We start from the raw sequence: 13,391 nt of genomic DNA on the forward strand, positions 1-13,391 counted from the left end.
TTATCCGGAGGACAAGGAAGAGTTCAATATTTCCTCAAACACCTCGACTACGCTGATGATATCTGCTTGCTCTCTCACCGAGTTATGAACCCAAATAGCTCCCGATTTGGGAAGAGAGCCTCAATTAGAGTTATACTGAAGATAAACACCAACAAAACTAACTAATTTCATGGATCAATGCACTTTCCCTGTCTGCATTAATGGGCAGAGCATCGAAGGCGTCGATCAATTTTTATATCTAGGAAGCTTGGTTTCTCCAGAAGGTGGCACCGAACTAGATGTTGCCGGACCCATTAACAGCGATAGATCCGCATTCGACGCCCTGTCTCAAATCTGGAAATGCAGTTATTTCAACACTAAGATCAAGTTAAGATTGTTCTGTGCTAGTGTTCTTTTTGTGTTGCTATATGGGAGTAACACATGGAAGGTGAGCTCCACAGTTACCCAAACGCTGCAAGCTTTCGTCAATACCTGTCGGCGTCATGTCATCGGAGTGCGCAGGCCTGACACTATCTCAAACGAAAAATTTGGTCGGCGCACAGGCCTGCCACTCGTATGCACTGTGATCGGAAGACGGAAGTTACAGTGGATAGGTCGCATATTAAATGTCCTAAGATGGCCGACGAGTTGGTCGATCCAAGGGCACTTGGTGCAAAACAGTACAGCAGTGCGAGCGTCTCGGGGGTCGTGGTCGTGGGGGGTGCTGAAGGGCATTTTTGGTAACTGCGAACGATGGCACGTAAATGTGGTTGACGAACTATACCCCTCCCAGGAATGTTGCGTCACATACATGACGACGAAAAGCCATACTTGTTGGCTCCCTACAACTGCCTGGACAATTCTCGCCAATATGGATTAACTGACCCGCCAACCGCATCCTATAAAGGCCGATTTTATCTACAAACAGACGGATCAATTTGGTTGGTATATAGGCTACGGAATCATCCATCCTCATGTAGGAAGCCAACAAGTCTTCGGAGGACTCTCCTTTCGGACGCAGCTAAAAGCTTGCAATTCTTCTTGCTAAGTCTCCGAGGAATACATGAGGACTGGTAAGGTCATTGTCTTTTTTTTGTAAGCAGATATAGACTTTGTTGGCTGCCAACAATCTTTCTAAGGTAGGAGAAATTAGTAGTTGTAGTCTTCTAACTTTATTGTTTTCATGACTTTTGCCTGGATGTAGATAAACTGTACATCATGAGTTGCTCTCCTTATAATGTCAATATCGTCAGGCTAGTAGTTGGGCGGACTTGAAAACGATGGTTGCTCTCGAACTTATATCGGTAATGCGGGTCACTTTTTGAAAGGCTAGGTTAAAAAGGATACATAATAGAGCATCGCTTTGCCTTAAACTGTGGTCGACAATGAATGGTCTCGAGAGCGATCCTGCTGCTTTTATCTGGTCTCGCACGTTGGTCAGGGTCAGCCTAGTCTAGTTGGGATACTGAATTCTGTCATGGCCGTGTACAGTTTTACCCTGGCTATGCTATTCTAGGCCTTAAAGTCGATGAAAATGTGGTGCAACTGCTGTCCATATTCCAAGAGTTTTTCCATCGCTTGCCGCAGAGAGAAAAACTGATTTGCCTGGAGTGAAGCCTTTTTGGTATGGGCCAATGATGCTCCGGGCGTATGGGACTACCCGACCTAGCAAGATAGCGGAGAATATCTTATAGATGGTACTCAGCAATTTGATACTTTTCAAATTGCTGCACTTCATGGTATCCTTCTTTTTTTGTTAGGGTCAGATAATGGCCGTTGCCAGTCGTCAGGCGTGGATTCACTGTCCAACAGCTTCAACATCAGTTGGTGAACCGCTTGATCTAGACGGTAGCCTTCGTATTTCGCCAGCTCAACTGTTATTCCATCGACACTTGCCGACTTATGAATTTTAAGCTGATGAATTGGATGGGCTGTTTCTTCCATGCTTGTGGTGGTCGTACTTATTCGTCGTTTTCAAAGAACATTTCTGGTTTCCATAGTATTAGGTAAACAACAAGGGTAAAGGAAACCCGGAGCTCCCGTCTGCATACCAACCGCTGCACTCGAGAAAGCTCATCAGGAGAAGACTCGGTGAATCGATTCGCGCAGCTAGAGACTTATCCCCAAAGCAGTTCGGGTTCAGAACAGAGAGATCTATTATGGAGGTCGTAGAAGCCTTTCATCGAGCCGAGGCACATAGCCGCCGATCTCGAAGAATAGTGCTCCTCATAACGCTTGATGTCAGAAATGCCTTCAATTCCGTAAGATGGACAGATATGATAGGCACATTAGAAAACTCACTCCACGTGCCAAACTATCTCTTGCGGATATTGAAGGATTGTCTGAAAGACCGCTGCCTGCGCTATGGGACGGCTAGAGGGCCAGAGGAGAATAGAAACCACGTCGGGAGTAGCGCAGGGATCCATCCTAGGGTCGGACCTCTGGAACGCTTCCTACAATAGTCTGCTGAGACTCGATATGCCCGAAGAGCCGCGCCTGGCCGGTTATGCAGACGACGTTGCGGCACTTGTTGCCGGATGCACTGTTGAACAGGCGCAAAGCAGACTTGGCATATTGATGCGACGGGTAAGCGGATGGATGACTACTCATGGTTTCAGCTTTGCGCTGGAAAAAACTGAAGTACTCATCTTGACCAGAAGGAGAATTCCGACGCTGCGTCCCACATCGATCGGCGAGTTGACTATAGAGTCAAAACCAGCCAAATCAAGGTATTTAGATTTAATACTCGATTTGAAGATGGGCTTCTTCGAGCAAATCAAAGCAACAGCGGACAGGGCTGCAGTTGGAGTCTGGACCTTGAGTCGGCTAATGGCGAATGTTCGGGGGCCTTGTATCTGCTAGGAGACGTCTCCTTATGGGAGCAACGCAGTCGGTTCTGCTCTATGGCGCGGAGGTATGGACTAATGCCCTTGACAAGGAGATGCATCGTAAGCGCCTTGCTCAAGTGCAGATGGGGAGCTTTGCGAGTGGCGGCTGCTTATCGCACTGTCTCCGAATCGGCGGTGATGGTGATCGCGGGAGTGATTCCGGTTGCCCTCGCCGTAAAGGCGAAAACTTAAGAGAGGTACTTGCCCGTAAGGAATGACAACGCACCCTTACCGAGTGGCAACTTGCTTTGCAAAATGAGCCAAGGGGAAGATGGATTGCGCGGCTCATCGATAACTTAGACCCGTGCCTGAAACGGATGCACGGTGAGATTGATTACTTCCTTACCCAACTTCTAAGCGGGCATGAAGGTTGTCAGTCTTGCCTGCGCAGGATTGGGAAGGCGCGATCTACTGGTTGTGTGTTCTGCAATGGAGTGGCTGACGACGTTGAATACACCATTTTTTGTTGTGAAAGGTGGGACGGCTTTCGTCAGTAGCTTCATGCAGACACAGGGGAGCTCTCTCAAGACAATATTGTCAGAGAGATGGTGAAGAGCGCTGATACCTGGAGTCGTGTTGCGCATTATGTTCGGGCTCTTCTTATTGCGAAGAAGATTGAACTCGACCGCCGGAGGGACCGGATGGCGAGGGATTCCCTTTACTAACAACTCCCTTCCTCCCCTCCCGTTGGCGAAAGGGATTCCTTGACTTGAAGGTTCCCAAAGCCGGGAGAGCGGCAGGGCTAGCCAGAAGTAATGTGTCAAACGGTTCCTGGCTAGTTCTCTGATGACAGGGAGGTGTTTAGTTGGTAGTCCGATAGTGTGTTGTGGTGGGAGTCCAACAATCTGTGCGTAAACGCATTCACCCACCCTACTCCCAAAGAAAACCTGGGTCCTGACTCCCTCCTGCTTAATAGTCATACTTTTACGCTAATTATATTGGTTTTGTGCCAAGCGCCTCAATTTTATTCGAGACTTCTCAAAAACTGGAAACTCCTCGTACTCTTTCGCTTTCAACAGCTTAGTGACGTGCATCGCGGTCAATGCACTGAATTCAATAGGAAAGGGGGGATTCCGTTACATATGATAATCAGCGTCTGCGTGACCTATTCCATAATATTGTTGCCAGCATCGACCATCGTCTCAAATAGTTGGAAAAAACAACTCAAATTCGCTGATGACGGGTCTTGATTTCTGGGAGTGCATTTTCTCCCTCATTATCCGTTTGGATTCCTAACTCCTGGCTCTGAAACGGGGAATCCTATTCTCCTTCTTGAGGTTTTGTTGGCTTGCGTTGATCTTCAGTGAATCTCTCGAGATTACCCTTCCAACTCGTACACTTGATTGATAACCCTCGTATCAATTTGAGGGTTTTTATTGTCTTTTTCCGCGAGCGTCATCCGAGAAACGAAAACAAAAACACATTCAGCGAATTACCCAAACAATTTGGAATCATTACCGCATATTTGAGCATGTTTTTGTTACGAATCGGAGACGCTGCCAGCGGATGAAGGCCAGTCGGCTGCAGTGAGCCTCATCAAATTCCAAATCACTCGCGACTTATCCAGCGCGGGAGTCGCGTAGTCGCTCCATTACCTGTGGCTGGGGCTTGCTTTGCTCAAGTCGAACTTGCTCGCCAACTACAATTCACGGTCTGCCCTTGATATTGAATTCCGTGAAGTCGTTCCCATTGAGCTGTTGAAAGATCTCAGTCGGAGAACACGCACTTGTTACTGTTGGGGGTCGGACCAGCGGGCGCTGCTTCATCAATTAAAACCTAATCGAATCACCTGAATAAACATGTGAGTGGCGGGGCTGGCTGGCTGCAGCCTCCCCGTACCAATAAGCATCCGCACTTACCGTTCCGAGTAGCGGAATATCCATGTCTTCGCTGTGTTCCGGCGCCGTGAGGCCCAGGTCCTCCTCGTTCAAGTCGTCGATGTAGCTCCCCATCGCTAGCCCGTTGGTCATTTTTCACGTAAAATTGGAGAATGGCCCGAGTCGGATTCTAATCATGTTTTCACGCCAGATATCATACGCGCGTCTGTTGTCGCGAGTTCAACCAGAACAACACATTGGTCGCCTGTCGACCTGGAAACCGATGGGACTGCGCCTGGTGTTTTTCGGTCAGAACTTGTGCCACGCGAGATCAGCCGGAAATATCACAATCACTTGGGCGAAGGGAAATCGCGAATTAGATAAACAAGAAAAATACAAAGCCACGGCCGCGACTGGCAGAGGAAATGGGGCAGAGAAGCAACTGGAATTGTGGGACGCGACCCGCTTACACCTTCGCACAATGAACTTAGCGCCCGGAATGACAGCTTGTGTACGCGGACTGCGGACCTGATGATTTTGACGGCGGCGACGGTGCGCGACGGTGGGCACTTCGCCAGTCGATGCCATGTGCTCCCGAGGCGAATTGCCTGTTGCGACCGGGCTAAGGCGAATGGCATTTCTAATTGGGTGGTGTCTGCGATAATGAGCTATGCGTGAATAATGGTTCTTCTCCTCACTACAGTTTTAGTGTCTTTAATAAGCAGAAACACATGCATTTTGGTCGGTTTGTGCATTAAATAATGTTGAAAGACAATTTTGGGAATGCCCATTCAACAGAAAGTTGATAGGTAATTTTCCTACTCAAGGGAGTGAAGCAAAAACCAAATAATTAAATCTGGACGCATCGGCGTAGATAGTGATGTATCTTGTCAAGAAAAACAGATGACTTTGGATTTCTAGACGAGAAAAAGCTTGCAAAATTCTTTGAGAGTCGAAAAGTTGGAATAATTAGCGAAAAATGGAGGAATTGCCAAAAACTTCAAACTCAGTGATTACAAAACTGCTCTTTTTGTCCGAAATCTGCATAATAACGTTGATATCAAAGATTTTCCGATTTTCGTCTTTTTAAGGTTTTGTTTGTAAAACAAAACGGTTCAATCGGTTCAATGTCTGTCTGTCTTTTTTTTTAGGAGGTGGAAATCTTCAAAAGACAGTGGTCTGGACACACCAGCGTGTGGGATTTTTACCTACTAAAACCACCCCGACTCCCTCCCTGCTCCGCGGAACCACCATAAGGTATTACATCACGGGGCGGAGTCAGCTCATTCTAGCTTAGTCACCTTTCTTCTATACGTGGCGCACGTGATCGCGCTTTTCTCCTTTCCTCTGCCTTGCGCAATTTATCTTAAATAGATGCGATCATGGAGTTGACCGCATTTCAATTCTCTTGATGTGCTAGCATTTTCGGGACCAGATTTTCTGGTACCAGCACCTCTCCTAGAGTCTCCCCCAGGTTCTTCCTTTCCTCCACAAACCTTGGGCAGTGGAAGAATACATGCTCTGGGTCCTCTGGGACTCCATCGCAGTTTGGACAATCGGGTGAGGTATCTAGTTTAAACCTGAACAGGTACTGGTGATATCCTCCATGCCCCGTGAGAAATTGAGTAAGATCATAATTAATCTCGCCGTGCCGTCTCTACAACCACTCCTTGATGACAGGGATGAGCCTGTGTGTCCACCGACCCTTTCCCGAGCGTTCCCAACGCTCTTGCCATCTATTTAGAGATATCTCCCTTTCGGCGTTCTTCCTCTGCGATAAAGGAGAGATATACTTCGCACTATATATATTCGTCATCTCATCTGCCAGGATATCAATGGGCATCATTCCAGAGACGACGAATGCTGCATCATCTGAGACAGTCCTGAATGCCGAGCACACCCTTAGGGCTGTTCTTCTGTACTGAACTCAGTTTGTTAGCGTTAGATGTAACCTGCAATGCCTTTTCCCAAACCGGAGCTGCATAAAGCAGGATCGAACTCACTACCCTAGCTATAAGCAACCTGGAAGCATGCCGGGGCCCTCCCACGTTCGGCATCATTCTTGCCAGGGCCACACTCGCAGTGGATGCTTTGTCGTAGACATACTGCACGTGTGGCTTGTAGCTAAGCTTCCCATCTACCATCACTCCCAAGTATTTGATGGCAGGCTTAGAAGTGATGATATGATTCCCAATTTGAATACGGGCATAATTTCTTTTACGACGCTTGGTGATGAGGACCGCTTCCGTTTTTTCCTCCGCAAGTGTCAAACCAGAACCTTCTAGCCAACTCTTAACCGCACTGATCGCTTCGCATGAGTATAACTCAGCATCTTCGAGATGCTTTGCGACAACAACCAGCGCTATATCATCGGCGTAGCCCACCACTGTGGGGAAGATTAAGAACATCGTTGTACATGATGTTCCACAGCAGTGGGCCCAGTACAGAGCCCTGTGGGACACCCGCGGAGACAACGTACTCCTGGGGTCCGTCATCGGTGTCATACCAAAGCCTCCGTTCTTGTAAATAGCTGTTGACAATAGCTGCAAGATAAGCGGGAATACCAAGCTTTGCCAGAGATTCCCGTATTAGGTTCCAGCTAGCCGAATTGAATGCATTTCTCACATCCAGGGTCACTGCTACGCAATATTTGCTAGCACTGCCCTTTCCGTGGTTTGCATCTTCGGCCAAGCTAGTAACCATTTTGATGGCATCAATGGTTGATCTGGCTTTACGGAACCCATACTGCCGATCTGAGAGACCTCTCTGGCGCTCAACAACCGGGAGTAATCTATTATAGACAAAAGACAAATAGGCCTGTAGGAGGTTGGCTCACCTGGAGGTTTGCCAGCCTTAGGCAGTAGCACCAACTTCTGTCGTTTCCATACTGCAGGAAATATCCCCTCGGACATGCACGCTTCGAACAATTCAGCGAACATGTCCGGTCTGGATTCCACGGCAAGCTTGAGGGCCTTAATCGGCACGCCATCCAGACCCGGAGCTTTGTTATCTCCTATTCTAGCGCAGATCTCCAGCAGCTCGTCACTGGTGACTGGCGGTATTGCCGTGTCGTTCAGAGGTCGCTGGAAGCTGTCTATGCCCTCCTCTTGCTGAGGGAATAACCCCTGAATAATTTTTAACATGAGTAAAGGACACGTGATCTGCGGAGATGATCGCCCCATCACGATTCTATAGGCACTCCCCCACGGGTTTATGTCCGCTTCTAAACAGAGCTCCTTAAAGCATTCCCTCTTGCTCCGTTGGATGGCGAGCTTGAGGGTTTTGCGAGCTTCCTTATATGCGCGCTCTTTTTGCCCTTTGTCGATCCTGCCTACCGCTCTTTGAGCCGCTCTTCTGGCTCGGTGACACGCAGATCGAAGGCCGGCCAGTTCAGCATTCCACCAGTAGTTTGGTCTTCTACTGGGGATAGAGCATCTCCTCGGCATGGACGCGTCACACGCTTTGGCGATGCATTGGGCCACATGGGCAGCTCTTTCCGTAGAGGCGCCTGCTTTATTAGGTTGGTCTAACCACACCTCTTTGAAGGTCTGCTCATCCAGAGCTTTAGCGGACCAGCCTGATATCTTTCTCGGTTTCGGGCATGATGGTCTTCTGCCCGGTGACTCCACCCATAGCCCAAAGAAGATTGCCTGGTGATCGCTGTGGGTGTAGTGCTTGCTGACGCACCAAGACATACCACGCGCCAGTGCAGGGCTGACAAAAGTTAGGTCTACGATTGAGGTACACCCCCCTTTCTGAAAGGTGTTGACATATCCTTCGTTGGCGAGAACGACATCCAACTGTGCAAAAGCGTCTAATAGACTGCGGCCCCTTGCATTTGTCTCTCTGCTACCCCACTCACGGGCCCAAGCATTGAAGTCCCCAGATATCACCTTTGGACTACGATCCTTTGCATCGAGAACAAGACTGTCAAGCATTTCTTCGAATTTGGGCAGTGTCAGGTTTGGTGGGGCGTAACAGCTGTACACATATACCCCGTTTATTTTCGCCCACACAAAGCCACTGTATGTCTGATTTCCAGTACATTGTATGGCTTGTCGACCGCATGCCCATATCGCCGCTCCACCAGACGAATCTATAACCCACACGCCACCGTGACGGTTTCTATAGGGTTCGCTAATGATGCCAATTTCCACCTCGGATTCATAGACGGTCTGCTCGAGTAAATCTTGAGCGACCTTACAATGATTGAGGTTTATTTGAATAAACCTCATTTTTTTCATTGAAATTAGCGCCTTCCTAAATTCCGGGCATTTAGCACTCCCGGCAATATGCCGGTAGTCCCGTCCCTCACTTCCTTCGCACAATAAGCATTTGGGGTTCCTACTGCATGCTTTGGCAATATGGCCTTTCTCCCCAAACCTTCTGCATCGATCGGACCCATCAATGCCGCAGGTGCATGCCTTTGCGAAATGGCCAAACGCGAGGCACTTAAAGCACCTCTTTAGAGAAATCTGCTCTCTCAGACGGCAAACAACCCATCCGATTCGAACCTTCCCGGCCGCCAACAACTTCTGCGCTGCGTCCACTGGCAATCGCAATGTGGCCGTTTGAGTATTGCCATAGGCTTTCCGCAAACTCACAATGGATTCTTCGGCAAGTTCCTCCAACCTGAACTGTTCCGTCAAGGCAGTGCAAATTTCTCCTTTGGATGTCACTTCATCGAGATCCTTGCACTGTATGTTGACCTCATGTTTTTGGGTCCGTACTGTGACATTTCCCCCAAGTGAGTTTTTAACCTGAGTTCGGAAGCCATCAGTTTTCCCCAAGCTGGTTTTTTCAGCTCAAACATGAGGTCACCCTTTTGGGTCGTTCGAACCTTGCTGACATTTCCGCCTAGATCTTTTAGGTCGGGGTCAGCTTTGACCTTTTTCAGTATCTCCGCGTAAGATAAACTTCCATTGCTGGAGATTACAATTGCTTCTGGGCGAAGTCGCACTGTTGCCTTTTTCTTCGCCTTTTTCTTAACTACCTTGGTCCATCCACCTTTTTCATTCCCCATGGATTTTGTCGAGTTGATTGCCGGAGCTTGCACTTGGGGGACCTGCTTTCTCTCTTCGCTGCTTTTAGTTCCGTTTTTCGGAACTGTTGGTATGGCTTTTTTCCTCTAAGGCGCCTGCTGACTTCCCAGAGGATCCACGTCTCCTTCCCGCACTCTCTTGTTTGGTGGCAGGTTGATTCCAATACGATTAGGTGTCACTTGCGTCTCCAGTGACACCGTTGGGGTAACAGATTTCGACTTGCCCTTGGAATTTCGTTCCTCCTGCTGCGACTTGTTGTAGAGCACTCTAATTGCTCTCACCATAGTTCTTATGGCTTGGCGCACGTTGTGCTTGTCCTTGATGAACTATTTTTGCACCAAGCTGTGTGAAAGGTAATTCCTCTGCTTCAGGGCTCTGCTCTCCATGATTCCTAACCAGATTACTATTTTCAAATAGTCCTTCACATTTGATATTCATTGACCTTCCCTCCGTTTTATCTTTTTTGATGTTTGGCATTGGCGGAGATCTCAAAGTTGATGAACTTCCTCTGAATGGGTCCTTTTCCAGGTCCTGGAGTACCTCCTGCTGCTGCTCCTCTTGAATATGTGCGGTCGATGTTGTTGCTGTTTTTGTTGTCCAGCGATCTGCTTTCAATTCATCCTTCTTCGGTTTTGTTACTGGTGTCTTTGGTAGAGTGGTACTTCACTTGAACACTTCCTTTTCCAAATCTAAAACACTTGTAGCATTAGATGTCACGGTGGCCAAGTTGTCCACCACCGGGGCACTGCGGTCGAGGGATATCGACGACCGGGAGCCCGCTTGCCCGCTCCCAAAAGCCGCTGGTACTGGGGTTCCGCGCCCCTGCACCGTAAATTTTCTCTTTCTCACGTCTTCCATAGTGGTTTCATGTTCTGGGTATCCTTCCCATAGCCATTTTGGTCCGCGCATCAGAGATGAGCAAACACTAGCCCATGCACAGTCAGAAAAGAAAAGTACATGAACACATATTTACACATCAATAGGTATGCCCCAATCGGCCAGCTGGGTCACGCCTGATGGGAGATCTGGCCACTCCTCATAGGTCTGTCTATCCGTCACACGAATTTTTCTCGGAGACGGTTATAGCGGTTGTCACCAAATTCGGTAAGAAGGTGGGAACTGTAAACGCTCACACATACACATCCTTTTACGTTGAATTTAAGGGGAGGGGGGGGGGTTTCCATACATGCAAAAGGGGGGGGGGGATTTTTTGTCATCAAATATAGTCATGTGGGGTATCAAATTAAAGGTCTCGATCAGAACTTTTCAAAGTCGGTCTTAGTTTTGACATTTGTTAGAAAGGTGGGGAGTGCGGGGGGTTGAAAATGATCATTTATTTAAGAGGGCCATTCTCAGTAACTACCCAACGGAAAAATCTGAAAAAAATCAGAAGGCTGCCACTATATGGTGCCTGGGCTCCGAAATACCTTCGATACCGATACCTGATCAAATAAAGTTCATAATAATATATTACTATAATTTTTTGTAATTGGCTGGAAACCCCCCTTAAGTTCATCCTAGCACCTCGAAATTGTGGCTATAATATGGAGCATGCCAAATTTAGTGACTTTAACTTTAGCACTATTACTAACAAAGTCAAATAGGTCTAACCTGTTGCTTCTGTGCAAATTCAAGACGTTGAATGGATACTCTCACATAATATATGCACATATTACGCGCTATGTACTACGAAATACACAAAACCTTTCGTACCTGAAGCATCCAGCTTCCGGTTTCCCGACTTGTCTAAACTTTCTTCGGCCAAAAAATTAAACCTGGTGTTATCGGTTTTGAAGACATAAGCGAACGGCTATGCACTCTGCGCTTGCGAGGCAAGTTTATATAAGTTTATATTAAATATAAGCCTCATAAACGTTCACGCCCCTACAGAGGAGACTGCAGAGTCGGTGAAGGATACCTTCTACGAGGCAGTAGAACGAACCCTCGAAGACTGTCCCAGATATGATATTAAAATCATACTTGGGGATTTTAACAGTCAAGCAGGGAAGGAGCCCGTATTCAGGTGATACGTTGGTTACACCCAAATACAAATGATAACGGATAACGATAACGGATCATTCAATTAGCAGTGTCACACGAAATGATTTTTGGAAGCACCTGGTTTGCGCAGAAAGCTGTCCACAAACATACATGGGCCTCTCCAGACGGGACCACTTTCAACCAAATTGACCACGTGTTGATCGAACGCCGCCACCTCTTAGCCTTGATGAATGTCAGATCATATAGGGGGGCCAATATAGACTCGGACCACTATCTCCTTGGCATGGTGCTTCGGGCTCGAATAACAACATCACCTCGAATCCCCTCTGACAATCAGGTGAGAGTTAACACTGAAGCCATCCACAGCACAGCCCCCCGTAAAACTTATAAGGGGAAATAGATGCCGCAATAACCGCAGCTAAAGGATGCCCTGGAGATGAAGTATCAACAAATGATTTTCAAAATCACCTGAAGAACGTTATCATTGATACAGCCATAAAGATACCCCAGCCACAAGAAATGTCGGAACTGGTTCGACGATGAATGTAAGCTAGCAACGGAATGAAAGAATACTGCATACGAGCGGAAAAGTGGCTTCACAGACGCAAAAAAAAGGCCTGGGGGAACCAACAGGTCTGCGAACTCAATAAGTTCAGGGAGCAATCGCACCAGGCCACGAAGTTTTACCTATAAGTCAGTATCGATGGTCATCCGGTCGAGATAAAGAGGGCAATCTGATTTCCGACAGAATTGGCATGCATGAGAACATCATTGGGCCATCAGAACATCTAGGATGCCGTTGGACATGTTCTCATTGCCCCACTGCTACCATTCTTGTAACCCCCTGGCTGCTGTGCTGAGTTCAGTACTATCTGGCCAGATTACCGCCGGCCTTACTATTGTAGTTTATATCCAACGGATTGAAGCGCAGATTAAAACAATGTAATGAGCGTAAGTCAGAACTTGTGTTCTACTATTTATTAACTCTCTTAGGGATTCATTCATTACCATGCCCCACATAAGCGGTGCTAGCACCCTGTGTTTCATGACAATAGAATTTGCACCTGTTGGGACTTCTATTTGCCTGCCCAGACCAGGGGAATGCTGTGGATCAAGGTATCTTGCATCTCTGTATGCGATGTGTCACTGAACGCTCCTTCGATGTTCCAAAACGCGCACAATGCTATTTCTTTTGTTTCTATTTCATTGCATAATATGTCGGTCAGCTGATATAAGGCAGTTTCGGTTGACGGTCCTGCCCGGTAAATATGTGAGGAAAGAGGAAGGCGTGTCTCCCAAGCGCTTCCACACAATTCATCTCGATTTAATTGGCCCATGCATCTGCATGGTCTCAGATATTGTCCCACAATCATTGATAGGGTCACGCGCTGGCCTGAATCGATACCTTTAGAAGATATTTCTGTAGAATCTTGTACCGAGGCCCTCTGTCAAGAGTGGATTCCATGGATTGGTGTGCCCACAGAATGGAGTTCGGCACCTTCCTTTTTTTAGGAGTTCCTCGGCTTCAAATGGCACTGGACAACCGTGTATCACCCACATTTCAATGGAGTGCTTGAAATATGGGACTTGGCAAATAAAGCCGCTATAATGGTTCAATTCCGACGAAATTAATAAGACTGACTAGGCTGACCCTGACCAATGTG

General features: G+C 47.6%; 1 protein-coding gene across 1 annotated transcript in view; it reads right to left on the minus strand.

Annotated features, from left to right (window-relative positions):
* LOC119661414 (zinc transporter 2) overlaps positions 1–5,202 on the minus strand; it is a 48,425-nt gene extending 43,223 nt beyond the window's left edge. The window contains exon 1 of the mRNA XM_038070749.1: positions 4,727–5,202. Coding sequence (XP_037926677.1) covers positions 4,727–4,837 — 111 coding nt within the window. The 5' untranslated portion in view covers positions 4,838–5,202. The remainder of the gene's footprint in view (positions 1–4,726) is intronic.
* Between the last annotated feature and the right edge of the window lie 8,189 nt (positions 5,203–13,391).

This window comes from Hermetia illucens, chromosome 1 (genome assembly GCF_905115235.1).
Source record: "Hermetia illucens chromosome 1, iHerIll2.2.curated.20191125, whole genome shotgun sequence".
Lineage (NCBI taxonomy): Eukaryota > Metazoa > Arthropoda > Insecta > Diptera > Stratiomyidae > Hermetia > Hermetia illucens.